The following is a 26,641-nucleotide window of genomic DNA, read 5'->3' on the forward strand; positions in this document are numbered from 1 at the left end:
TGGTCCTTGAAGGGTAATACAGTTTGAAGCTGGAGGATCTCTATATAAATATCCGATAGCAGCTAGGTCCTCTAACTTTCAGTAGCTGTTGAAAGGAAAAAGTTGTGGTATATCAGTGGTTAGAAATACCATTATTACTTTAGGATTAGTTTAACACAAAGTCAGGGCTGACCCGGGACCATTGCTGTGAGTCACAGTGCGCAGCATAAAAGTCATTTCACATCGGACGCAGGATGTGCTGCTAATGCTAACTGCTAACTAAAAGCAAAGGATCCAGAATTTGTTGCTGGCTGCTGGGCTCTGTGGGTTTTTGCAGCAGCACTACCTGTACTAGATGCACCTGCTCCTTGTCGTTTCTATCTCTGACTTTATGTCCTCTACAAGAGTTTCTGTTTTTCTTGCTAGTTCTTCAAATGTTAAATAAAAACATGTATGCTAATTCATAACGAAGAAAGCTTTGTAATGAAGACTGTCATTTCCAAAACACTGCCCGCCCCCACCCCGCGGTCCGCAGCGCTGTTGAAAAGGCTGTGGAAGTCCCTGTATGAAACACGTAGACCTGTGACACAAAAATCACCAAACTCGGACGACCACAGACTGTTTTCCTTCGTGGTGATGAAGGAAAACGCTGGGTTGGCATGAAAACAGGCATTTATTCCCTTCAAAGACCTGCAGTTCAAAAAAAAGCGCCCCTCGACAGCCAAACCCATCTGTTCTCTGATTGGATTGTTACATTTGTGATTGACATGACATTCACCAATCAGATGAAAGGAAGAAAAATGGGGTCAAAATTCGTATTTGTAACTTGCAGGGGTTTTTTTTGTCTAAGTCCACACACAAATCTTTTTTACACATACAAATCTTTTTTACGCACACACAAAATTTTTTTACACATACAAATCCTGATTTACAAGTACAAAATATTTATGACCACATTTTGAGCCCATAGGACACAGAAGGTGATAATTCTGTGCTGCATGCGGATCCCACCGTGATGCCGAGGAACCCATTAAACTCATCGTTATAACAATGTTTATCTTCCTCTTTGGTGGTAATAAAGAGCATATTTTACTAAATAAACAGAATGCTTCTCCCATCTGTCTATTTATCTATCCAGACAGACAGGTTTTTCCCCCACGTTAGAAATAAAACTGTGGATTCTAATTTTTAAAAATACTTGAGAAAATGTAGAATGTAAAAAAAGGAAGGCTGCCTCTCGCTTCCTGTGACACACAGAAACATGTTCTTCCTGTTGGTGAGTGAACAATATCAACAATGTTGAAAAATATGAATACATTGTTATTAAAATTGTTGCCTTTAACATTGATTTTGGGCAACGGTGCTTTTTTGGGGAAGACATTAAGTGAAATGAGCTTTATATTAGACAAAAGTATCGCTGCTGAGAATTTCACCTAACTTGTGCGGTTTTGTCTGTCGGTTGAAAACGATGGTATCAGTTGAGACTGTGGGGGTTCATGGTGTACACGACAGAGCTGATGAGACACAGTACACAGTTGAAACACTCCCCCTACTGTCAAAACGAGGAAGTAGACTTTCTGATACGTTAACAACACCTTTTAGCTTTGTGGTGGATTGTAAACTCTTCCAACAATCAGCGAGAGTTATTTTATCTCCACCGGAGCTCGTTTTGGTTCCTCGGTGCTTCTCTAACATAGTATCGCAGTAACAGCGACGACAGCTCGCTGCGTGGCGGTTTCCGGTGTCCGTCCGTCTGCTAGAGGATGGCGTCCGACTTCAACCGCATCCCTACCACCGCTGGTCCTCCGAGTCCAGAAAACACCGACGGTTTTCGACCAGAGGCCGAAGACGGCCGTGAAAAGCAATGCTAAGCAGCTCAAGTAAGTTATCGTGAATTCATTTTTTTCTGAATGCGATTTTTTTTCTTTGCAAACGTGCGAGACTCCGCTGCAGGAGGCGGATTTCCTCCCGCAGCTTCGGGGAGGCCTAGTTTGATATGGGTCCTGCATACAGTGAAGGTTCATATCAAATGTTAGACCAGTATAAACGCTATTGTGGCCTGTCATGAAGCGGCATTTTGAAGCCAAAAAATATAGCTTAAAGCCCGTGGTACTTGAGTCGCTTTTGCAATGTTTGACTTACGACACGATATGCAGTTTATGACCAAGAAATATGGGAAGTTAGAGTGGTTTTCTAGTGAAAGAAAACCGGTATTATTTGCTAAGGAAGTCCAGTTGTTTAGTGTCGTTAGCTGTTACTAGTGGTTAGCTGTTAGCTTTCGCAATTGACAAGCTAACGTCGGGTAGCAAGCTACTCCCTGGAACCGAGGGGAAAAAAATAATGAAATACGTTGTAAGAAAGCGTTTATTTTCAGGACCAAGTAGACAAAACCTTGACTCGTAAACCACTTGCATTTAAAACATACTTGTAATTGGAAAAACTCGTCTGTTAATTTCCCGAGTTACGTTTCAGGAATTAGACCGAACCAAATAATTGTGGTTATGGTAATGCTCAAAGCTAGCTTAGCTGAGGGTTTTAGGGTTTTCTGGAGAAGTACATACATGCACTCTACATCTGCATTAGCTAACTAAATGTACGAAGTACTTTGACTTCTGTCTCTAGTATAAGTATGGGTCAAGTTTTAGGCCTCAAATTTGGGGTATTTTTCAGTTTTTCCTCACCACAGTCTAAACCTGAAATTCAGGCAGGTTTGTATTACTTTCTTGTAGCCAATAGTAAGTTTTGTAAATTGTTGTCGATATTGAGTGTTACATACTGTGGTAACTGCATGCTTTAATATTTTACACTCCCTTTTGTGTGTTCGCTGGCCAATCATACTTAAATCTATGTTCTTCTATCCAAACAGGTTTTCTCTCCTAGTCTCAGAGGACACGTGTAAACAGAGATACTGCACTGAGCTCTTGTCAGTGAGCTCATTACCATTTTTGAAAACCACATCCACCATTCTCTCAGTTTGGGACTGAAATTCCCCTGTCATCTCCCGAGTGCTGAGCCCTTGCATGCGAAGTGGAAGATGACGGAGGCGTGGCAACAGCAACAGCATGCAGTGGCTCCACCCTCTGTTGTGCACACGCTTCCCCAAGGGACTGACAACCCTCTGGGTTGCGCTGTGTATGGAGTCGTCCTGCAGCCAGACACCTCCCTGCAGCAGCCCCAGCATGGCCAGCAGCATGCTGTTCAAGCTCAGCAGCCTTCGCTGCAGGTAGGGGGCGAGAGAGGGCACAAGTGCGGAGCCTGTGGCCACGACATATCTCACCTGGCCAACCCCCATGAGCACCAGTGTATGGTAACTCAAGACAGATCCTTCCAGTGCACGCAGTGCATGAAGATCTTCAGTCAGGCGACAGACCTTTTAGAGCATCAGTGTGTGCAGGTGGAACAGAAGCCTTTTGTGTGTGGTGTATGTAAGATGGGTTTCTCATTACTCACCTCCTTGGCTCAGCATCACAACTCACATGGCAACGGAAACAATCCAATGAAATGTTCCATCTGTGAGAAAACCTACCGGCCGGGTTCTGGGAACGCAACCCCCACCTCGTCAGCTGCCAACCCTCAGCAGCCCTCCACCGGGGAGACATCCGGTGGAGGCGCAGCAATCAGTGCCTCGTCTCCTCCTGCATTTGAGGCTTCTGCACCAGACAGGCCATATAAGTGCTCCGTGTGCCACAAGTCCTTTCGCCATTTGTCAGAGTTGACACGTCACGAAAGAATACACACTGGCGAAAAGCCATACAAATGTGACACGTGCGATAAAAGCTTCAGTCAGTCTTCACACCTGGCACACCACCAGCGTACGCACAGCTCAGAGAGACCATATAAATGTGCTGTATGCGAGAAGAGCTTTAAACACCGCTCCCACCTCGTGCGGCACATGTACGCTCATTCAGGCGAGCACCTTTTCAAGTGCAATTTGTGCGAGATGCACTTTAAGGAGTCATCCGAGCTTCTGCATCATCAATGCCAGCCAGAAGGCGAGAGGCCTTTCCGCTGTGGGTCATGTGGAAAGAGCTTTAAGCGGCCGTCTGACCTGCGACAACACGAGCGCACCCACTCTGAGGAGCGACCTTTCCAGTGCGAGGAGTGCCAGATGAGCTTCAAACAGCAGTATGCACTCGTTCGCCACCGTCGCACTCACAAGAACCCAGCTGACCGCCCTTTCAAGTGCAACCTCTGCGATAAGGGCTTTCTCCAGCCATCCCACCTGCTGTACCACCAGCAGGTTCATGGCATGGAAAGCCTCTTTAAGTGCGCCTCCTGCCAGAAGTCGTTCAGTCAGTCGGGAGAACTTTTGCGGCACAAATGCGGCGGCGAAGTGGAGAAACCCTACAAGTGCGATGTGTGCGGCAAAGGTTACAAAAAGAATTCAACGCTGCAGCGCCACCAGAACTCTCACTGCACAGAGAAGCCGCTAAAGTGCTCGCTATGCGACAAGCGTTTCGTGTCATCCTCAGAGTTCGTCCAGCACCGCTGTGACCCGACTCGAGAGAAGCCGCTCAAATGCCCCGACTGTGAAAAGCGCTTCAGGTATTCGTCCGAGTTGCAACGCCATCGCCGCGTTCACACGGGGGAGAAGCCCTTCAAATGCGCAAACTGCGACAAGAGCTTCAAGCAGCGTGAGCACCTGGCCAAGCACCAGAGTGTGCACTCGCGTGAGACGCAGTTTAAGTGCGTGTGGTGTGGCGAGCGTTTTGTTGACCTCACAGCCCTGCAGGAGCACACGGTCCAGCACACCGCAGAGGGCGAGAGTTTTCCTGAAGCTCCCTGCATCCCGTGAGCTGAGCTGCTGCCAAGCCCTGGGCAGGAAATGTGCCAGCCTCCACTTGCTCATTTGTATTTTAGAACATGCCCCCATTAACTATGAGTTTTAGCATCAGTAATGTTAAGACTTGATCAGTAATGTTAAGACTTGATTCATCCTCTGAGTAAAAGGTAAATCGCCAGAGGGGGTTAGGCTCCCTCTTTTCCTTTCCTTTTTTTTTTTTTTTTTTAATGCAAGAGAAAGATGTGTAATGTCAAACGTGGAAAGATCTTGATTTTGTTTAATACTGTGTGGAACCTTATCCTGTGGTTGCATGTGGTCGTCTGTTTTGTACCCGTTTGATTCTGTTAAGAAAGATGGCAGGAAAGTCCCGATAGTTGTTTCCAGTACATGTGTAGGCTCCTCTGCAATCCGTGTGCCTTCATTTTCTGTTGTTTGTTTTTTCTGTTTTCTTTTCGTTAATTTTTTTTTAAAATCAATCAATCAATCATTTTGTGGTGTTTAATTTTATGTCCAGTATAGCGCAAAGAAAAGTCCTCCCTTCCAGCAGTTGGCTTGAGCTGCAGTATCTTTTCACATGCTAGGTCTTAGGTAGTATCATCTGTTTGTGCATGAATATTTATCACACTTTAATATCACTGTTGTATTATAGGTTTGATTTATTTAGAAAAACATCCAAGAAGAAGGAAAAAAATACAAGTGGATTGTGAAAATGTATAGCCAGTGTCCTATGAAATGTGTGTTGTTGCATCTTTGTATTAAAACAGATGACATGTAGGTAACTAACCTATACCTATTATGTCATACGAACACTTGACATGTGCAATAGAACATGCACAATGTAATATTTATGACTACTGATTAATGGCATAGTCTACTCTGTTATATTATAGATTGTGTGTATACGCTATGTAAACATTGAGAACTGTATAGTGCTTACGTTACCTGCTTTTCTATTTACTATGAATGAGCTTGCTGTATTTTGCAAGCACCTTAGTTCCATTTCCAGAAGGATGTTTAACCCAACAGGACTTCAAAGCATTATGTTGCTCACTTGCCACAAATTAGCTGCATTAGTTACTGTATGATAGATCTAACAAAAGTATTATTATTTTTATTGTTATTATTATTATTTTTTTTTTTTCAAGAATTGGCCTTGTAATGTTTTCATGGGATTGTAGCCTCCCCTTGGTCCAGATCAGATGTTCAGCAGATTAATATGACTAGCCTCAAAGTTGCCACTTATGTGTTGGTTTGTACCAGGGATAAAGTTTAAAAAAAAAAAGTGTGTGTACCTTTAGTTTACTGTGTGGATTTCTATATTCTGTACAATCTTTGCAGTATATTTAAAAGAAGGATTTGGGGGTTTAAAAGATCACAAACTGGGATTAGCAATGGGAAAGTGAGATGGATGGATTGTGTGCCATGGTTAAAAGATCCTGGTGAGTCTGCTTCACGCTGCAGTATGGGATTAGCAATTGTAATGGAGCACTGATTTACACATATGGATATCAAATATAGGCTCCTGTTCATACTGTATACAGACAATTAAAATAAACCACCCTTATGACAGTTAAAGTGTACAGTGTTTTCATCAGCTGTATTATCAGGAGAATGAATGGATGATGATGATGAACGTTAAAGAGGATAGACATCAGGGATGGTGTGACCTTTCAAGCCAACCATACATAAGGCAGGTTAACGTACATTCTACTTATAATCAGAATTAATTGAATAAATACGGCAGCGTTTGGCGTTTGAAAGGAGGTTAAGTGCTCAGAGTAGAAAAGCGCTATAAGAACCAGTCCATTTACCATAAAACTGAATCATAATATTCCAGCTCCAATGTAAACTGAATTTGCTTTGTACTGTCAAGTTTGCGTTGATGGGTGTACGTGGACATCGAGGTGAGTTTTTAGGGACAAAGGTGCAACTGTTACTAATTTATAATTGACCTGCTATTAAGACAGGAAAGCCTTTACAGTAGCTCACTGAAAAGAGATATATCCCATTACATTCCTCAGATTAAATATAAAAAAATAAAACTGACATGATATTCTGTCATTTTGTTTTTTATTGTTTATTTGCTGTTTATGTGTCTTGGCAGTCTTGTTCTTCCTCGTGTACTAACATAAATGTCCTGAAGTTGAATATGTTTAGAGTACACAAGCCAAACGCCAGGTTGTCTGTCAGTAGGGAAAGAATAACTGGGTATAAACAAATACACGGAGAACTCCATTTATATTTTTTAACCACTGAACAAATTGGGATATGAGGGTTTACATAAAATAGCTAATATTTACTAAACTTAGTTGAGCAGCGCATTCTTTTTAGGTATTGTAGGAATTGTAATTGTAGCTGTTTTTAATGTAATTTGGAAAATTCTGCAGTACAATCAACAGTAAATCCCTACTAGTTATTTATTATTATTATTATAAATTTGATTAGATCAACTTGTACTAGTAATCTGGTAACTGAAAATCATTTCACTTGTAGTTTGGATAAATTTACAAGATGGTGGTTTGAACTTGATGTGTAGTTTGGGGACAGTGGCTCTGACAAAAAGCAATTCAGCAGCATTACTGAAGATTGTAGTTGGGAGTTATGGAGAGAGATGTTAGGGAGACATGGGGGTTGAGCAGTTTGGAGACACTGAGGCGAAGCTGCGATGGTTTGGAAATGAGGGATAGTGACTTTATTGGACAAAGCATGTTGAACATGGAGATGCCAGGCAGGAGAAGAAGTGGACGAAAAAGCAGATACTCTGCTGTCACACCATCCGCTGCTTTATTTTAGATACATATATTATATTAACATGTATTTGTAAAATAACGTTTAGTAAAGACTGACAAAATAGTTAATGTTGATTGCAAGTAGAAGGTAAAATTGCAGCAGATTTGTGCTGCAGTACTTGCCTATCCTGCTACTAAAAACAAACATAAATAAATGCAGATAAATGTTAAGCAGCTTTCAAAAGTTACTAACGGAAAATAATACGTGGGAAAATATTTTGTAATAATTACGCGTTTAAACGGGGTCTTATTTTTCACATCTAAATTATGTCGTTTAAGGCTTGCTTTACTTCCGGGTGACGTTGACTGTCTAAGGGAAGATCATCCTATTTCTGCTAACGAACCGCGGCTAGATGTACCCCCATCATCACCACCACCCCTCCAGTGAAATAACTATCACATCATTGACAGTGTGACTATCACACCCATTTCAATAACTTCAGACGTGCAGCAGCGGCTTCGGTCCACGAAGAGCGACGTATAACCGGAGCCCGCGAGCTAACTCTGATGTTGGGCGGACTTCCTCCGAGCTCGGATATTTCTACGACGAGGTTAGCAGGCTAACTTTAGCCCCGTTATTGATTTCTCGTCACAGAAATGTCACACTGACACACAGCCTGTGGCGTGTATGTGTCCCTTATGCATAAAGACAGAACAATCATCATCCATCGTCTTTGTCTTGCTCCATTATTGTTGACGTTTTAAGATTTTATGCTAAGGAAGCTAGCTAGGTAAACGTTGCTAGTTCGCGTTAGGGGTATGTTTCAGATATGCTACGGTAGTTTAGTGGTGACCAGCTGGACTGGATGCTACAGTTTCTGTTATACAGTGTAAATGTGGTTGGTGAAAAATCCACAGGGTTTGTCTTTAAGGGGAAGGTGTTTATGGCGCTGGTTCAAAACAGGCAGAGATGGATTATTAAAAACAGGCCTTTTGGGCATGAGCCCAAGGGATGCGAGGGTCCCCAGCACTGCACCTGCAAAATCGCAAATAGCTGTAGATTTAAAGGGGGAACGCGGGAGACCTGTACCCCCAGTAAGTAAAATATCTGTATCTACAAAAATCTCCTGAAATCGTCTGATGTTCAATCATTTCTGAGACAGGACCCTCATTTCCCCATCTAAAATTGTGTTTTTCCCAATACTCAATCGAAACCTTTGCCCACCGCAGAGAGAGCCAGCTACACAAACACAAAAAGTGCGAACATGGTGAAAAGGAAAGAAACACCCAAAAAGATTACACTGCAACAGATACTCAAAAATGAACAGAGACAACAAAGGTCTGCACAGATTCACATCAGTACAATTATGTTATTATCTGTGACTCTGAATGCAGGGGAGAAACATAACAAGGAGAAAAAGGTTCCATTGCTATGAGCGTGACATCATTGTTTATTAATGCACAACTGTCAGAAATGCATGCTGGGACTGACAGGCTGGGAGGCATGTTTCTCATTCTTGAAATTCTTAAGACCAGTTCTTGTTGCTGTTCTTAGTAAAGAGAAGCAAAATGTTAACAACCACAAAGAAATTAACCAAAACTACTACAGATTTAAATAAATAAATTAAAATAAACTAAAGTAAGATGTAAAAATGACCCCCAAAACCACAAATGGATACACAGTGATAATACAAAAGGGCACAAAATGACCAGTAGTTAGAAAATGACTATAAACTGCTCTTACTCCTGAGAGGTGCTGACGGGAATATCTTTTCTCACACACACACACACACTGCAGCACTGAACATTTGTATGTATCACACAATGTACTTGCATGTGAAATTAGAGCAGGTCACAGTCTGGTGAAGTCCTTCCTCCTGCGTGTTTTACTCAGGCAGCACTTTCCCCTAAAGCAAATGTGGCATTTCCAGTTCTTTACAGTGCACCTGCATTGCGCTGTCCTGTCATATGTTACATGTGAGAAAAGGCAACTGCACACAATTATCTGACCTGATTGAACCTGAATTGTACAGACTTTTTCTGAAAATCACTTTCAATAGCACGTTGATAAGTCTTTAATAGGGTTCCACTGTTAATCAGCTTTAATTTCAATCACAATTTTGGCCTCCCAGCATTAAATTAACTTGATTAACCGATATTGAAAATGCATACTTCACCAATATAATGCAAAGCAAAAGATAATCATGTGGTTCTTAAATTAATGCCAAAGATATAGTGAAGTCAACAGTGCTTTCGGATTTTATTTGGCCAAAGACGTGTCCAATAAACACCAGGTAACAAAGATTTATTGCCTAAAGATATGTGAAAGTCTTGTGCAGGTTTTGTTACTGCGCAAAACATGGGGAACTGTAGAGGGAACTCAAAGCTGTTGAGTACTTTTCTGCAAGTTTTATTCACATCAGGCAGGTACAGTGAAGGGAGTGAAAATCTTTCACCTTTGCTTTGTGAAGATCTGCTTGAAACAGGTGAATAAACACCTTATATGTCTGTAAAGAAATTATCACGAATGCAGCAGAATATAAAATTGGAAGCCTTTGTGATAAACTTTTTTTTTTTGTCACATACACATATATTTTTTTAAGATATTCACGTGATGGAGGATGAATTTTATTTTGAAGTAACGATTTGTATATTAGTTGGAATGTAGCGTGACATGGATGTGGAAGCATTTACATGTTAAAATTCTTATGTTTATATTTTGGCCATAATCGTGGAGCTGTAGTCGCTGCTTTAATCTAGTCCAGGTGATTTTCTTCCTCTGTGGATGACTGAAACTGCCAAAATTTAAAAAAGAAACCACTCGTTTACTTTTATATCAAACTTTATAAAAAAAGAAGGGAAGGGGTGCACATAAGACATCTAAAATTGGTAAATGCAAAGCTCAAATAATATGTGAATGAAATAGGAGCTGAATTCAAGTATATTTACAAAGTGAAATGAAGAAGCATAAAAACTGCTCAGCTACCACAGTTTCTTCAAAAACACTTAGTATACACAAGAAAAATCACATGCTGTGTCTGGATTGTTGTGGTACAGCATCCAGCAGTAGTTGGCCATCATGCTACAATTCCTGAAACCTTGGTAGTGACGCTCTATTAACTGAATATCCTGATGAAAACGCTCTCCCTGTTCATCGCTCACCATGCCAACATTTTCTGGAAAGAACTCAAATTGTGAGTGCAGGATGTGTATTTTCAATGACATGCGACAGCCCAGCTTCTGGTAGGAATCGAGCAGATGCTGAACTTCTTCCTTGTATCCAGGAGACTTGTGGATGTCCAGAAAGCTTTTGCAGAGCCACTTGAACACCACCCAAGCTTCAAACTCAACTGTTGAGAGAGTTTGTTTGTATCTTTCATCCTGCAAAACAGACTTGCTTTCTTCTTCTGGTGACCTCCTGGGAAGTCCTCATCATGGCGCAGGCAGTTAAGAAAGTTGTGAATAAAGTTCCTGCATTAGTCGGCGCCGCTCTTACATACTCCAAACCCCAGCTAGCGACTTTCTGGCACTACGCCCAAGTGGAGCTGGTCCCACCGAACCCAGCTGAGATCCCCAAAGCCATAGACGCTGATGGGGTGGCTGTAGAGCAGGTCATATACTGATCGGAAGGTTGGTGGTAGGGGTGGGCGATATAAACGATATATGATAGGAACGATATATGATAGGAACGATATAAATTTGGCCAACAATAGAGATTTTGACTATACTGCTCTATCGCGATAGCGCAGGTTGATGATGTCATCAAGCTGCGCCTGTTTTGATCGAAAGCATCGCAGTGGCTACAACCATTACCATCTGCAAATTATGCCGAAAGTCACAGCAAAGAGATGAAGCACTTTTGAAATATGGGGAAAGCCAAAAACTGCGCTTCCTCCACTTCCGTAACATTGATTCATTAATGTTGAATTCTCTCGCAGCTGCTCTATTCCCATGTTGTTGCAGTATATTAATAACTAACCTTGTATAGAGATTGAAAATGTGACGTCATTTAGGGACAAAACCGCAAAGAATTCTGGGAACTCGTGGCAAGAGGTACTAGCGCACGCAGGCTTTAAATTGAAATCAGTTACACAGCAATAAAAAGAAACACAAAAAATGGCAAGAAGCTGTTGTATCATTAACTGCAATAGCAAGTCGCATGTCAGCCACGGGAAGAGATCGGTTGTTATCGGATTACGTCGTTGAAGAGAAATTGTTCAAGTCATGTTTCCAAAGTAACAAAGAGCCAATGGATGGCCTGGGTTGCAGCCATTCAAAGACCAAATATAACGTCCCAGAACACTCCAGCTCACATGTTAGTCTGCTCCAAGCATTTCCACGAAGGTCAGAGTTTTGTAGTAGTTAATACGTCATTTTCATAACATAATTGGTGATATAGGTTACAAGCAAGTCTGGCGCTGAACAGAAATTGTCGCGCTATGCTCCTTTGTTTATTGTGCATAAATAGTGAATTGTCCTGACACAATATTACGTTTCGCTTCTGTTATTACCATGTTACATTGACAAAAACATATATTTTTATTCACAGGGTAAAACGTTTTTTTTTTTGTATCACTAATTGCCCAGTACGATTACAGCATACAATATTATTGTCACTGCTACATTTCTGTAACGCGTACCAGAAATTATTTCCACTGCTAATTAATTAACGTTAAGCTCAAAGGTCCTATTAATAAACGGTTAACGAATGTGTATTTATGAAGACGATTTGTGAGACTGGTAAACTTACCTTTGTTCGTACGATGGTCTTTCGTTCTACACGGTGCATTTCAAGGTCCTGTACCCATCCGTCGGTAAACTGTACCTGGGCTTGTTGCAGTGACCTGTAGTTACTAAACTTCATGAGTGTATGCACTCACTCCAAGAACCATATAATTATAAATATGAGCGTGGTGAAAGTTGGGCAGCACGCTAACGTCTTTTGTCCACTCTGTGTGCTCGTAAGTAGGGCTGGGCGATATGACCCAAAATTTATATCTCGATATTTTTTAGCTGGATGGCGATATAAGATATATATCTCGATATATTTTTTAAAGCCATAAAGTAAGAACAAAAAGACAGTTCTTAGTCAAAGCTGTGTCCCAGATGTCACACAGGCACTTTTATTAACATAGAGCATAGATGTACATAAAATTTACTCAAAAATAAATTATGAGCATTTATTAAATAATAATGCTCCATAAATAAAAGAAAACAGTGTTGTTTTTCTGCATAACAAAAAGCTCACAATTGTGCAGTCAAAATGTAAACTAAAAGACGCTGAGCACAATAACAAAGACAGATTTCACAGCTGCTCTGTTCCCAACTTGTACTGCGTGACTGACAGCCTGGAGTTTGAAATCTGCTTCGCAACCACGTCTCTTAACAGGTGCCATTTATGGTCCTTATACACAGTAAGGTAATATTACGTTGAAGCACAGTATGTATCACTCCGCGAGGCTCAGCCGTAATGCTCCGACAAACCATCAAGCGGTGCAGCTCCGTCCGTAGCTTACCAAAGTCGTACTAAAACATTTTTTGACAGATTGCTGAGCGCTGTGTTCCACATAAAATCGGTTCGCGGCCATCAAGCACAACCAGAATTCATACATAAGGCGCGCTGTCAACATTTGAGAAAATGAAAGGATTTTAGTCCGTGCAGCACCTCTGGGCTGCATGGCATTAGCGTGGTTAGCTCGTTAGCGTGGTTAGCTAGCTAACACGTTGACGCCGTCCAGTAACTCGTTAATGGAGATTTGCCGTGTCCATCTTGTCGCTTCCTGCAGGTGAAGCGATGGGGGAGGAGGGGGAGTTGTGTTCAGTGAAGGAGAGGCGAGTCCGAGTAACGTTGCGAAAAGACGAAAGTGGACGAAAGAGAGGGAAACTTGCGGCTCCACAAGTATAATTATAACGTAACATAGACTATATCGATATAAAGGATATTGTCACATCTTATATCTCGTATAAAAATATATCGATATTTTTTAAAAACTCGATATATCGCCCAGCTCTACTCGTAAGGGTCTAAACCTTTCACTCCTTTGATTTTGTCCTCGTATATTTTCTTTGACTTTTCATCAAGTCTGTCTTTGTACGGACCGGCATTGTTCTCCTTCGTTTTGTACATTCCTTTTTTGGGGGGCAAAGAAAAACCAAGAAGGTATTGGAGCCAGAGAATGAACGTTTTGCGGTCCTGAGTTCCCAGCATGCAATGCGCGAAAGTCACGTGGTCTGTCAATCTCTATAGTGGATGAATAATCTCAGTTGTTCTCCTGACTGAAGTTTGGCCCGTGTATAGCATCCTGCTATGCGATTGCATTTGTCCCTAACCACCAGAATCCCTCACGTTAACTTTTATCGAGTGGAAAAAAAAGTTGACGTTCATCCTCCAGCTTCACTGTGCTAATGTTATGCTAAAACTGTGCTAATGTTATGTCGCTAGCAATCACATAGCACAACATTATAGCTGTGTCCCAAAACGTCGGCTGCATTCTTCGGAGGACCCGGCCTTCGCGGTCTACATGGGCCAGGTCCACAAAGGTTTAAGCAAATCCTTCTGCTTAAACCTCGAAGCAAGAAGTTCTGCTTTGTCTTTCGACAGGTTTAGAGCACAAACAAGATCGTTCAGCTCTATTTGTGTAAAAGTCTCTGAATCTTCATTGGCCATGTAATCAGGATCTGATGACTCTGGATTGTAACCAGATGCAGCTTGACCGTGTTCCTCGTCACCTTCTACAGAAGCTAATCCATCATATGCCAGTACAGGAACAGGCAGTAAGTCATCATGAGGAACAGGCCTTATTGCAGATTCCAGACTGGGATATACAATTTTTTGAAAATCCTGTTGTATTCACGCGGCAAAGATAGGAATCGCTGAGATGATCTCACTGTTCCAGCCACACCATCGGGATTGCAAGTGGCATTTCGCAGATTTAAGCTGTCACGCAGTCCATTGGAACAACTGTTGCAGATGACATGTGGAGCCCAAGATTTATCCTGGTCATCCAGTGGATAAAGTACAACTTGTACATCATCTTAAGGTCTGTGGTAATTGGGCGACGTCGTGAATGAACTGCACGTAACAGAAACTGTCTGGATGATTGATACAATTTCTAGGCATGGTAACAACTGAAATCAATCACAGTTAATTCAGTCTGTAACATAAAACACAGGGAACTGTCATTAAATCTGGCAATACGCTTATGGTTAATTATTCCAACTATCATGCAATATGTAACTAGCTTCATCACAGAAGCTACGCGCTTAAAAAAAACTAAACACAGATTTGAAATCGGCATGAAAAACCCACATAAACTTATCTCTGATGACTTTGACCTGTTGACCTGTATTATTGTGTCCTTAATGTTATGCAGCTATCTGCCACCACATGGAAATGTTCATACATTTCCAAAGAGTCTGAGCTTTACTTTGAAGAAAGACCCATAGTTATGCTCCTCTCCTGTCTTCCTGCAGCTGGCGGCTCTTCATCCCATCCTACTGAACACCTTGCTCAGGGGCTTCACTCAGTCAGTCATTGTAGCTCTGTCAGTCTGCACGGCGACTGTGTCAGACCAGCCTGACAGCTTTCATCAGAGGCCACGAGCAGCCAAAGCCAATGGTAAGCACGGCTCGGGGACCTTAGAGCCGCATATTCTGGAGAGTCGGTGCGCTGCCTTCCAGTATCGAGCCAGCAAGTATTTAGAAGGAGGTGAAGGTCCTCGACTCAGATCCTCAAAGCTAGCAATGCCTGGCCCCACACCGACCCTCAGCAAAGCTCGGGTTTACACCGACGTTAATACACAGAAGAACAGAGAGTACTGGGACTATGATGCTCATGTGCCAAACTGGAGGTATATATATACATGTTGGCTTCGTGAGAGCATGATTTTTTTAATGAATTTTTAATCACTGCCAAAGTGTTTTTGCTTTTCTCAGTAATCAAGACAACTATCAGCTGGTGCGTAAACTGGGCAGAGGGAAGTACAGTGAAGTGTTTGAGGCCATAAATGTGACCAATAACGAGAAAGTGGTGGTGAAAATCCTCAAGGTAAGCACTAGACTGACTTTTTTGCTAGGGCTGCGTGTGTGTCTGTTTTTTACCTACAATCTCTAATTTGTATTGTGGTAACATGAGTCTTCTCGCTTTGGCAGTTATCCATTTCTGAAAACCTCATCAAATCCACAAACATTTTTAAAATGTCTTCTGTTAAATCTTTTCTTGGCACTTGCTGACTTTTCTTTGTCAGATTACTTTCTTTAATCCTGTCAAACCTTACATTGTACTCTGGCATCATCTATTGGTCAAATGGTTTATGAACAGCCTGTGGCATCAATTTACTTCTGGATCCCATCAGTCTGGAGAGAATGCCTCCCCCTCAGAAAACCAGCTGGATGAATGTGCTTCTCTCTGGTTCCCACTGATCAGTTCCATTACTTAGTGGGGATGGTCGGTTGTAGTCCTGTTTCCCTGTATGACTTGCAGCAGGATGAAGGTGGTCTCTGGGACTACTGGGATCTGGCATCTCCCTGGGAGCTGCAGTTGCTGTTTTGGGGTGTCTGGGTCTCTGCCTCAGTTGGTAGCGGTGGGGACTGGGGTGGGTGCTGCCTAGCAATCTTAGGGTGTGGGGCCTGGGGTCCTTGTGGTGGTGGGTCCTGATCCCAGGCTGGATGGCTGCCCAGGTGCCCGGGGTTGCCTGGTGTCCGGCTGGGTACCTTCTTGCACAGGGTTGGTCTGCACCCCGTTGACTGCCTTGCAGTGTAGTGTGTGTTAGCGCACGTTGGGATGTCCGGTCTGCACCATGGCGGTCGTGTGTAACTGCAAGCCCATTGGATGGGGTAGGGTGTCCAGGTTATGGGGGCAACCGTTGCTGGGTGCAGCTCGTCCAAGACCCAGATGAGTGTGCCATGTCCCTTTTGCTGTGTGTCTGTTGTAATTGAGTGGTCTCTTTGGGCTCATCTGCACACCCCTGTGGTGGGGCGTGGGAAATGGGGTGCACACTGAGCCACTTGTTTGCTGCTTCTCTCCTTCTGGGCTAGTGCTCTTGTCCTCCTGGTCTTACATATCCCAGCACTCCCTCATACGGCACATTGTTCATACAGTGTCACAGTGGGTAGAGCAGTCATATGGGTGGATTTGCTGAGCCTGGTATTGGAGGAAGGGGTTCACCTCCCCTACCACTCCCCACTGGACGTTGCTGTTGCTTTGGGATCCTGAACTCAGCTCACACCGGGGTGGCAGGCCTCTAGTGGGATTGGCTGCCCATCGCCCCTGGTCCTGGACTCCCACCCCTGCTGGGGGGTAGTATTGCTTCTCACCCTCTTTTCAAGTGTATTTTGTGACACATACACACTCACAAACTTTCACGCTCTTATGTACCGGGGCGATTGTGGCTCAAGAGTTGGGAGTTCGCCTTGTAATCGGAAGGTTGCCGGTTTGAGCCCCGGCTTGGACAGTCTCGGTCGTTGTGTCCTTGGGCAAGACACTTCACCCGTTGCCTACTGGTGGTGGTCAGAGGGGCCGGTGGCGCCAGTGTCCGGTAGCCTTGCCTCTGTCAGTGCGCCCCAGGGTGGCTGTGGCTACAATGTAGCTGCCATCACCAGTGTGTGAATGTGTGGATGACTGGTTGTGTAAAGCGCTTTGGGGTCCTTAGGGACTAGTAAAGCGCTATACAAATATAGGCCATTTACCATTTACCTGTGCATTTTCAAGATTTTGTTCCAGGTGCTGTATTATTGTTTTTGTTTTAAGGTGCACTAACTGGCGATGTATTGTGCATTTCTGTTTGTACCCTGTCGTTTTATTACACCCCACCCCATTTTTTTTCCCTTTCTACTACCCATCCTGTCTTATACATTATCAAACTGTATACCAGAGGAGCCTATAGAGAATTTATAGAGCTGATCTTGGAATAACAAGTTGTTTGGCTCAACAGTGCATTCAGATCATAACTCTGGTTGCATAAGCTGCCAGACAGGACAGGAGTTAACAAAAAAAAAAAGGCTGTGGCATCAACAGCCAAGTGAATGAGATACCCAACACTTTACCAAATAATAGGGGTGCAACGATACACAAAATTCACGGTTCGGTTCGGTTTGATACTTTCAATACAAAAAATGTTCATGCTTTTTTAATTTGTCATTTATTAAAATTATAAATATATATTTTAACTCAAACGTAGAGTTCTTAAATTTAATGTTGCTGAAACAACAAAGTAATAAAATAATAAATCTATCTGATCGAGAAATCACTCATCTTTGGAAAAGAGAGTTTATTACAGAGAAATGGCTCTTTCAAAAATAAAAGCTATACTATCCGCTTCTTCTGGGCTATATTCTCAGCAGCATATTAAACATATCAGGTCCCCATAAGCAGAATCATGTGCTAACGGCTGTCTAATGACTCGGCTAAAGTTAGTAGCATGCTTGTTGTTTTTGTCTGCTTCCACTTATCTTTGCACTAGGATGATGTCGGCATAAATGTGCAGTCATATTTGTTGTGTTCCCACTAGTGCTGTCAGCGTTAATCTTAAATGACGTTAACGCCATAACGTGGCAAATCTCCGTTAACGAGCTACCGCGGATCGCCCCGTGCGTGGGGCTGGACGGCGTCAACACGTTAACGAGCTAACTGCGCTAAAGCACTAGTTCCCACCCATGTAATTGAGCATTGCATGGCACATCCGACATACTGTTTTACTTTAGTCCATGACGCGCTTACCTTCAGGGTCATACGTCACATGAAAACCAAAATAGTTCCAAACGCCAGATCTGAATGAGGGTGGGGGAGGTTCAATTTGCCATGTTGCAACGAGCTTAGCTTCTGTCTTGCTAGCTTACGCTGCGCTCAGTGGATCTGCACTCGACAGTGCAGCCTAGGCAGAGTAGTCGAATGCAGATCCACTGAGCTCTCAACACAGCATCGTCAGAAGAAAAGTTGATCAAATAAATTAAAAATTTTGTATTGTTCGATACATATGCGTACCGAACCGAAAGCACTGTATCGAACGGTTCAATATCGATACGAGTATGAAGCGCCTTGAGGCGACTTTTGTTGTGATTTGGCGCTATATAAATAAAATTGAATTGAATTGAATTGAATTGAATTGAGTATTGTTGCACCCCTACCAAATAACTATGCAGTTAATGCTACAGAAACCCTTAAGTAGAATATAAAGGTAAAGAAGCTAAAGAACATAAAGAAGCTGTTGATGATCTAGAAAAAATCAGCAGGAATATTTAATAAGTAGATATTTTTGTGCCGTGACAAGCTTTTATTAACACATGATGCAAATGAAGGTAAGTTCAGTGTTTATGTGGTATCACTTTATGGTTATTGTAGCAGCTTTATTGTAACTATTTCTGTCATCCACAGAACATTTAAACATTTTAAATGAGCAGCATAATGTTGGAAATACTGTGTGTGTGTGTGTGTGTGTGTGTGTGTGTGTGTGTGTGTGTGTGTGTGTGTGTGTGTGTGTTTGGATGCCCAAAGATGGATTCTCTCAGCAGCGCCCTATTTTCATTTTCACTTATTTCCATTGTGCTGACTATGAGTGTCCATCTCTACTCAGCCTGTCAAGAAGAAGAAGATCAAACGGGAAATCAAAATTCTTGAAAACTTGCGAGGAGGAACCAACATCATCCGCCTGGTGGACACGGTCAAAGACCCGGTGGTGAGTTGTGAAAACCGGCAGCTGCATGCGTGCGTGTGAGCCATGTAATCCAGTCATGCTTGTAACTCAGTGATACCTGCTGTTCTCCTCAGTGAAGCCATGTGTTGTCCTCTCTTTGCAGTCCAGAACACCAGCGCTAGTCTTTGAGTACATCAATAACACAGATTTTAAGGTACTCAAGTTTGGACTACCAGCAGGGTTACCATCCATGCAAACACGTTGATGTCCATTATTAATAACATGAATAACCCTCCAGTTATTGCTCCACATGTGTAGCGGCCAGCTGCTCACATCAGAACACTTTTTATACATTGATGTCTCTCGTGCGGTCCACAGGAGCTTTACCAGAAGCTGACAGACTACGATATCCGTTACTACATGTATGAGCTTCTAAAGGTAATATTACTTTGTTTTCACATGTAAACTGATCCTCACTTTTCAAAGTGGAACTGCAGAGTACCACTCTTCAAATGTGCTGCGGTCACTGAGGGACTTCCTAATTCAGAGTGTGAATCTGTCGCCACAAGGGCCCAGCAGCAGAGCCAGGATTATATCTAATGACACAGCACGAGTCAAATATGAAAGCATCCTTGGGACAGTTTATTCAGGACGTTTTAAGTAAAGTTATAAAACGACTGCTAAACACTTTAGTTTAATAAAAATGAAAGCAAAGTTTGTAAGTGTTAAACAGCCTGCACCGTCACATGATAACATACGAGTCCATATGGACTGCTCCGGGAATACTCACTGATGATAGAACGTCGTTAAACATTCATTCAGATAAGCTGTCCTGAGCATTAGCAGACAAAGCAGTGGCCTCAGTGCTTTTATTAATGCTATCTATGAAAATGTTGAATGCGCACAACCTTTGAATTTGAATGGGACGGACCTGGAGGGGAAAAGTGACTTTTGGAGGTACATTTGAATGGAACGCCACCACGATAAGCACCTCACTAAGCCTGTTCTGTGTGTTCTTCCAGGCTCTGGACTTTTGTCACAGTATGGGGATCATGCACAGGGACGTGAAGCCGCACAATGTGATGATTGACCACCAGCTGAGGAAGGTGCTACTGACGCTTCTATGGGTTGTTTTGTATGCTGGAATGTTGGCAAGTTGTGTGTCTGCAAACACTTGTAGCCCTTTTTCCATTAGGACGTGCTCGGCTCAACTAATTATCCATTACAATCGAGTGCTAGCCACAAGACGTCATTTGTAGTCTAGGCGATGTTACACCTGCTGCTCAGTCTGTGGAGTTTTTGGGTGACGGGTTCATTTTTGTGAGGCTTTCCATCGTTTCCGAGTCCTTAAAAAAATGGCAGTTTTGATTTTCGTGAAGGAAACACTCCCATACCCTGTCGAGTGACATAACTGACTAACCAGTCAAACACATGCTGTCTGTTGATCGCTTGGAACCCCGGCCAAGTGGGTACTATAAAAGTACCAGATACTGGCCCCTAATAGCAAACCCTAAAAACCATGTCGAGTAGGTACTAGTGGGAGAACGGCTAATACTTGAGCTGTAACTTTGTCAAACCACAATGTGAACCTTCAGAATGGTTCAACAAGACACTGTGTGTAATGTTGTCATTTGTCACATGACATGACAACTCCTCACTGCAGGCATGTCATGTGCCTGCCTGCTTCAAGTCCTCTACCATAATCCCTGTCCCCAAGAAACCTAGGATCACTGAACTAAATGACTACAGACCCGTGGCTCTGACATCTGTGGTCATGAAGTCATTTGAGCGCCTAGTTCTCTCCCATCTCAAGACCCTCACGGCCCCCCTCCTGGACCCCCTGCAGTTTGCATACAGAGCCAACAGGTCTGTAGATGACGCCATCAACATGGCCCTACACTTCATCCTGCAGCATCTGGACTCCCCAGGAACCTACGCCAGGATCCTGTTTGTGGACTTCAGCTCTGCCTTCAACACCATCCTTCCAGACCATCTCCGAGGCAAGCTTTCCCAGATGAATGTGCCTGATCCCATCTGCCGGTGGATCACTGACTTCCTGACGGACAGGAAGCAGCATGTGAGGCTGGGAAAGAATGTCTCTGACTCTCGGACCATCAGCACCGGCTCCCCTCAGGGCTGTGTTCTGTCTCCTCTGCTCTTCTCCCTGTACACCAACTGCTGCACCTCCACCCACTCCACTCAAGCTAATCAAGTTTGCAGATGACACCACCGTTATTGGGCTCATCTCGGACGGGGATGAGTCTGCCTACAGGAGGGAGGTTGAACATCTGGTGTCCTGGTGCAGCCACAACAACCTGGTGCTGAATGCCCAGAAGACAGTGGAGATTATTGTGGACTTCAGGAAGCACACAGCCCCACTCCCCCCCATCATCCTGACTGACACCCTCATCACCTCTGTGGACTCATTCCGCTTCCTGGGTACCACCATCACCCAGGACCTGAAGTGGGAGCCCACCATCACCTCCGTCATCAAGAAAGCCCAGCAGAGGATGTACTTCCTGAGGCAGCTGAAGAAATTCAACCTGCCAACACGGACGATGATGCAATTCTACACTGCAATCATCGAGTCCATCCTCACCTCCTCCATCACCGTGTGGTACGCTGGAGCCACTATCAGGGACAAACAGAGACTGCAGCGTGTTGTGCGCTCTGCTGAGAAGGTGATTGGCTGCAGACTCCCATCTCTGCAGGACCTGTACACCTCCAGGACACTGCGGCGTGCAGCTCGGATCTCAGCTGACCCTTCTCACCCTGGACACAGTCTGTTTGACCTGCTCCCCTCAGGCAGGAGGCTCCGGTCCATTCGCACCAGAACCTCTCGCCATAAGAACAGTTTCTTCCCCTCTGCTGTTGGACACATGAACAATAAACGTACGACTGTTCCCACCACTAACACATGACCCTACGCTGTGTTCACTGCATCATTCCATGTTTGGCACTGATCACCACCTGCACTCATGTATATATCTTTCTACGTAGCACTTTTAATTCTTATTCTTACTTTTATTTTTTCATGTCTATTTAAGCGCAATTTATGACAGTATGTTTGCACTGAAGCACCGCAGCAATTTCCTAATGTTGTAAACCTGCTCAACATTTGGCAATAAAACCCTTTCTGATTCTGATTCTGATTTCTGTTTGTGTGTGACAGCTGCGTCTTATAGATTGGGGTTTGGCTGAATTTTACCATCCCGCTCAGGAATATAACGTCAGGGTGGCCTCGCGCTATTTCAAAGGCCCCGAGCTGCTAGTGGACTATCAGGTATGCTTCCACTCAGCAGAACACGGTCACCTGCCCGTCTCAGTTTTCTCTGAGCTCATTTTTAGTTGTGTGTTGTTCTTTCAGATGTATGATTACAGTTTGGACATGTGGAGTCTCGGCTGCATGTTGGCCAGTATGATTTTCCTGAAGGAACCGTTTTTTCATGGCCAGGACAACTATGACCAGGTGAGAGAGACAACATGAAGTGGTTTTTCAGAAATGTGTGATCCTGCAGGTCAGACACAAAAATGCTATGGTGGGTTATACTTATGCTTTTGAACTATAATAAATTGTAAGCCAATAATAATACATAGTAGTGACCTGAATATAAGCCGTGTGTTTTCTAAGAAAAATCCAGACAGCAGTGAGTCGAAGGAGCTGCTTTAAAAGGAGCGACAGCTTGTTGTGTCAGCCTCCACTTCATGCTCTGAAAGCTGTAACTCAAGACATTTCTACACTAACTGTAACAACAGTTCACTCAATTAGGATAAAACGGCCAACAGATAACATTTTATTTTTAAAAGGTCAGAGTTCAGGTCTCGATGAACAGTGATGTAAAAAGCCACTGACTGACTGTGTTGTCTTTGTTTCTGCTTTCATAAACAGTGTCTTCTGCTGTGACAGTGCACTGACATATTTGAGCCATTAGGGGGCGCACTGACGTGGTATGCATCTTGTTTTCCAGCTGGTCCGCATCGCTAAGGTTCTCGGCACCGATGAGCTCTTTGGCTACCTGCACAAATATCACATAGAACTGGACACTCGCTTCAAAGACATGCTGGGGCAGTGAGTATCGCTGACTTCCTGTAAAACTGCTGAAACATATTCAAATTTATTGAAAGCAGCTCACACCCAGGAAGCTTAACTAGATGTTAATAGTCACTTGTTTCCAGGCAAACACGGAAACGCTGGGAGCAGTTCATCCAATCAGAGAACCAGCACCTGGTGAGTCCAGAGGCTCTGGACCTGCTGGACAAGCTGCTGCGCTATGACCACCAGCAGAGGCTGACGGCGGCCGAGGCCATGCAGCACCCGTACTTCTGTTAGTACCGCGCGAGCCGCAGCACGTCTGCAACAACAGCTGCCTGCTGAAATAATGAGTCACAAATCTGATTTCACTCTCAAGATTATACAAGCTCTTCTTCCATTTTATCAGTTAACTCCATTCACCAAATATAAAGCAGCGATGTGTGACCACAGTGGCCAAACACACAGTAACCTGAAGCACCAGCAGGCCGTTCATCTTCAGCCTTGTGGACCTGATCTGATATTTTCACTCGATCAGCTGATACTCCTTATGATGCTGACAAAGCAACATTTATAGTAAAATACTTTACTCGTCTTCCAGAATCATTGTTTAAAATCAGGAGAATTCTTTTTTTTGAGCATGTAGAAATTCACTTTTCAGTTTGCTTTTTAAAAGATAAAAAGCAGAATGTCTCAGTCCACATCAAAGCTGTCTGTTATGTGTACTGATTACAGATGCATGTGCACTGCATGATTATTAATACAGCTTTTCACATCCAGGGTTTCCTTTTTCATCCTTACACATCTGCATTCTTACCTGGGTCATAAATTATACATAAAAAGGGGGGGGGGGGGGATAAATAAGGGGTGACATCATCTAAATTCATTATAAAAACATTAAGAAAGATGGTGCAATTTGAAAACAAGGACAAAAGTAAAAAAGAGAATAATAACTGGGTTAGAAAAATCCATCAACACAGAAAGCTACAGTGACTTAGAGTTATGGTTTCTCTCACGTCTCTTTCCGTCTCTCAGCTTCTGCTCTTTCTGTGTCCGTAGGCAGGATAAAAGATTGATGTTGTTCCAGGTATTTTGGCCACTGGTAATCAGGTTGTGATGAGGAAGTGCTGTTTTTAAACATGACGTCATTTTTAAAAATTTAACGTGACCCATAACAAGTGATAGCCCGTGCACTCATCAGCAGAGTTTACAGAAGTCATGTCAGAAAGTTGTGCTTGGCCACATCTGCGTCTGCTTTCTCTCCCTCTCTCTGTCCTCCTGCCTGAAGACGGCCTAAACAAACGACAAGAAAGCTCACGGAAAACATTTTGTGTTTATGTCTCAGATCCTGTGGTGAAGGAACAAGCAAATGCCAACACAGATGGATCAAAGGCAATAAGCAGCTCCAATGCAACATGATACCCAGAGAACAGGTAAGACACACAACAATACTCTATTTATAATATGTAGAGATGTAGAGGTATGCAAAAGCTTGGATGTGCCACTTTACATGCCATGCCAATGCGTGTGCGAATGATTACAGCCACTGCAGCACGCAGAAGCTACGGGCTTTCCTACAAATGCTGATGCTTTAGTCTGAGTCTGTTTACATATTATTTCTGTGAATGTTAAATATCAACCAAAAACGATACAAAAACAGCACAAGTCGAGCTTCTTCAGAAGGGACCTGAATTTTTATCTAGCAGCACGTAACGTGGTCGTGCATTTGTGCTTCAGGCTGTTTTCTGCATGTGGTAGCAGTTTGTTGTCACCAGGGGGCAGTGTTAGAACATGTTGCATCACCAGCGGTGCCGATGTATGTTCTTGTGTTCCTTTAGTTTATTTCCTACCACAGTGAGCACAGTAATCAATAAAGACAAAACAACTACTTTGGGGTGATGTAAAACTAATGTTTTTTCTTTTTGGAGACTGTGGCGGGGCATGGCCTGCGGTACCGTGCAGGTGCGTCCGCCTCCTCTGCACGGCACCGCAGGCCCCGCCCCGCCACAGAGACATTTTAATCAGCGAGCGCAGTGAAGAGTAGAAAGGAAGCAGTGGAGGAAGGTGGACCTGAGCCTGTTCACTCTGTGAGCTGGCATAAGGCCTGAGACCAAGATTCAAACACTGTAAACTGAAACTGCAGCCAACAGCCTGTCTACACTGTTGTTTTGAAATCTGATGATTTTGTTCACCTCTTGCTCCTCATGTTGACCATCACTGTTATCTTTCCTCTTCACCCGGCATCTTCACGCACTCCATTTAAGACAACTCTGGTTGTCTCAAATTTAAGACAACTCTGGTTGTCTCAAATTTAAGACAACTCTGGTTGTCTTAAATGGAGCTTCTTTATTTACTCAGACACCCTGTGGTGACCCGGGAAAGACTGCGGAACATTACTGGAAAATTTTAGGGTGATTTTAAACTACCTGACTCAAAATAAAATCCTTCACGAGCCAAAGTTATTGTTCCTTAAAATAAAAAGCAGCAGCTGTGCATCAGCATTTGTAGACAGGCTCAGTATGAAATATTTACTGCAACAGAACCTGCTTGGACAAAGCCGGCCTGTTATGAATATCAAATGGTATCCTTTTGCTTGTGTTCTGCTTGCTCACACCTCTGTGATTACAGGATGAGTTTTCAGTATTTGTTTTTCTGTCCATTCAGGAAGAATCTTTATTACCTCAACTTGTGACCTTTTCGTGGCAGAAACCTCTGCCTCCACATCAACAGCCATACTGGAGCAAGATGTCAATTTTGCAGCACAAACAAACACGCACGGAATAAACTCCTCCCAACAAAACCCTGGGAATCTGCGCTGCTTGGTCTGAGTCACAAATAAATCAGATCTGGAATCAGATCTGACCCCTTCACCCTCCTCTTCCTCCTCCTCTTCCTACCTGCCAACATCTCCACTTGTTTTTAAAATGAGCAACGTGACTTGTTGGATGGGTATCAAGCTGGTGTTATTGCTGTGAAGACCTTTGTCGGTTATTGCAGCGACGACTTCAGATCCAGTTGCAGGTTTTAAGCACTGAGTGGCGTGGAGGCTCTTTTCTGCTATGGATAGAACAAAAGCTATATTAAAAGAGAATAAACCATTTTTATTTAAAGGTGTGTCTTTTGGACTTTTATTGTCTCTGAACTGAAATTTATCTTCAAACACTATGGTCCACATTGCTCAGACCTGGTCTCTAAAGTTTAGTGTAGCCAGTAGGGCTGTGTGATATGACAAAAATCTAATATCCCGATATAAGACATTTATCGTCCTGACAACGATATAAATCACAAAATGTAATATTTTCTGTAAATTCTGTAATACTCACCTTGTGTGAAGTGTTTCCAGCTGGGCGTCGTGTAGCTGGACTCTAGTGTTTTAACCGATGCATGAAACTACATTTTTAGATGTAAGTTGAAAGAAAATGGTGGCCGTTACAAATTTTGAGTCTAAGGTTTATTTTTTAGCACCTGACGGATCTTTTTTTTCTTCTCA

General features: G+C 43.2%; 1 protein-coding gene across 3 annotated transcripts; it reads left to right on the forward strand.

Moving 5' to 3' along the window:
• Positions 1-1,163: 1,163 nt before the first annotated feature.
• Positions 1,164-26,265, forward strand: znf319a (zinc finger protein 319a). Of its 3 annotated transcripts, XM_086295115.1 has the most exons (14): positions 1,516-1,859; positions 2,846-3,202; positions 14,965-15,341; positions 15,427-15,538; positions 19,062-19,163; positions 19,285-19,335; positions 19,500-19,559; positions 20,144-20,227; positions 22,294-22,404; positions 22,489-22,590; positions 23,090-23,190; positions 23,298-23,446; positions 24,497-24,584; positions 25,816-26,265. In XM_086295115.1, the coding sequence occupies exons 2-13, from the start codon at positions 3,014-3,016 to the stop codon at positions 24,568-24,570; spliced, it is 1,512 nt and encodes a 503-aa protein (XP_086151241.1). In that variant the 5' UTR covers positions 1,516-1,859; positions 2,846-3,013; the 3' UTR covers positions 24,571-24,584; positions 25,816-26,265. The 3 variants fall into 3 exon arrangements, with proteins under 3 accessions (XP_086151232.1, XP_086151224.1, XP_086151241.1); XM_086295106.1 differs by lacking the exons at positions 1,516-1,859; positions 2,846-3,202 and adding an exon at positions 1,164-1,255; XM_086295098.1 differs by lacking the exons at positions 14,965-15,341; positions 15,427-15,538; positions 19,062-19,163; ... (7 more) ...; positions 24,497-24,584; positions 25,816-26,265 and having other exon boundaries at positions 1,474-1,859; positions 2,846-6,777.
• Positions 26,266-26,641: the final 376 nt, after the last annotated feature.

Source organism: Aulonocara sp. 'chitande type north' Nkhata Bay, linkage group LG1 (assembly GCF_057382095.1).
Source record: "Aulonocara sp. 'chitande type north' Nkhata Bay isolate Kocher_YH1m ecotype deep benthic linkage group LG1, A_spYH_male_GT1.1, whole genome shotgun sequence".
In the NCBI taxonomy this organism is placed as follows: Eukaryota; Metazoa; Chordata; class Actinopteri; order Cichliformes; family Cichlidae; genus Aulonocara; species Aulonocara sp. 'chitande type north' Nkhata Bay.

Coding starts and splice junctions, on each gene's coding strand:
- znf319a (XM_086295098.1), top strand. CDS start 3,014: ATGACGGAGGCGTGGCAACAGCAACAGCATGCAGTGGCTCCACCCTCT.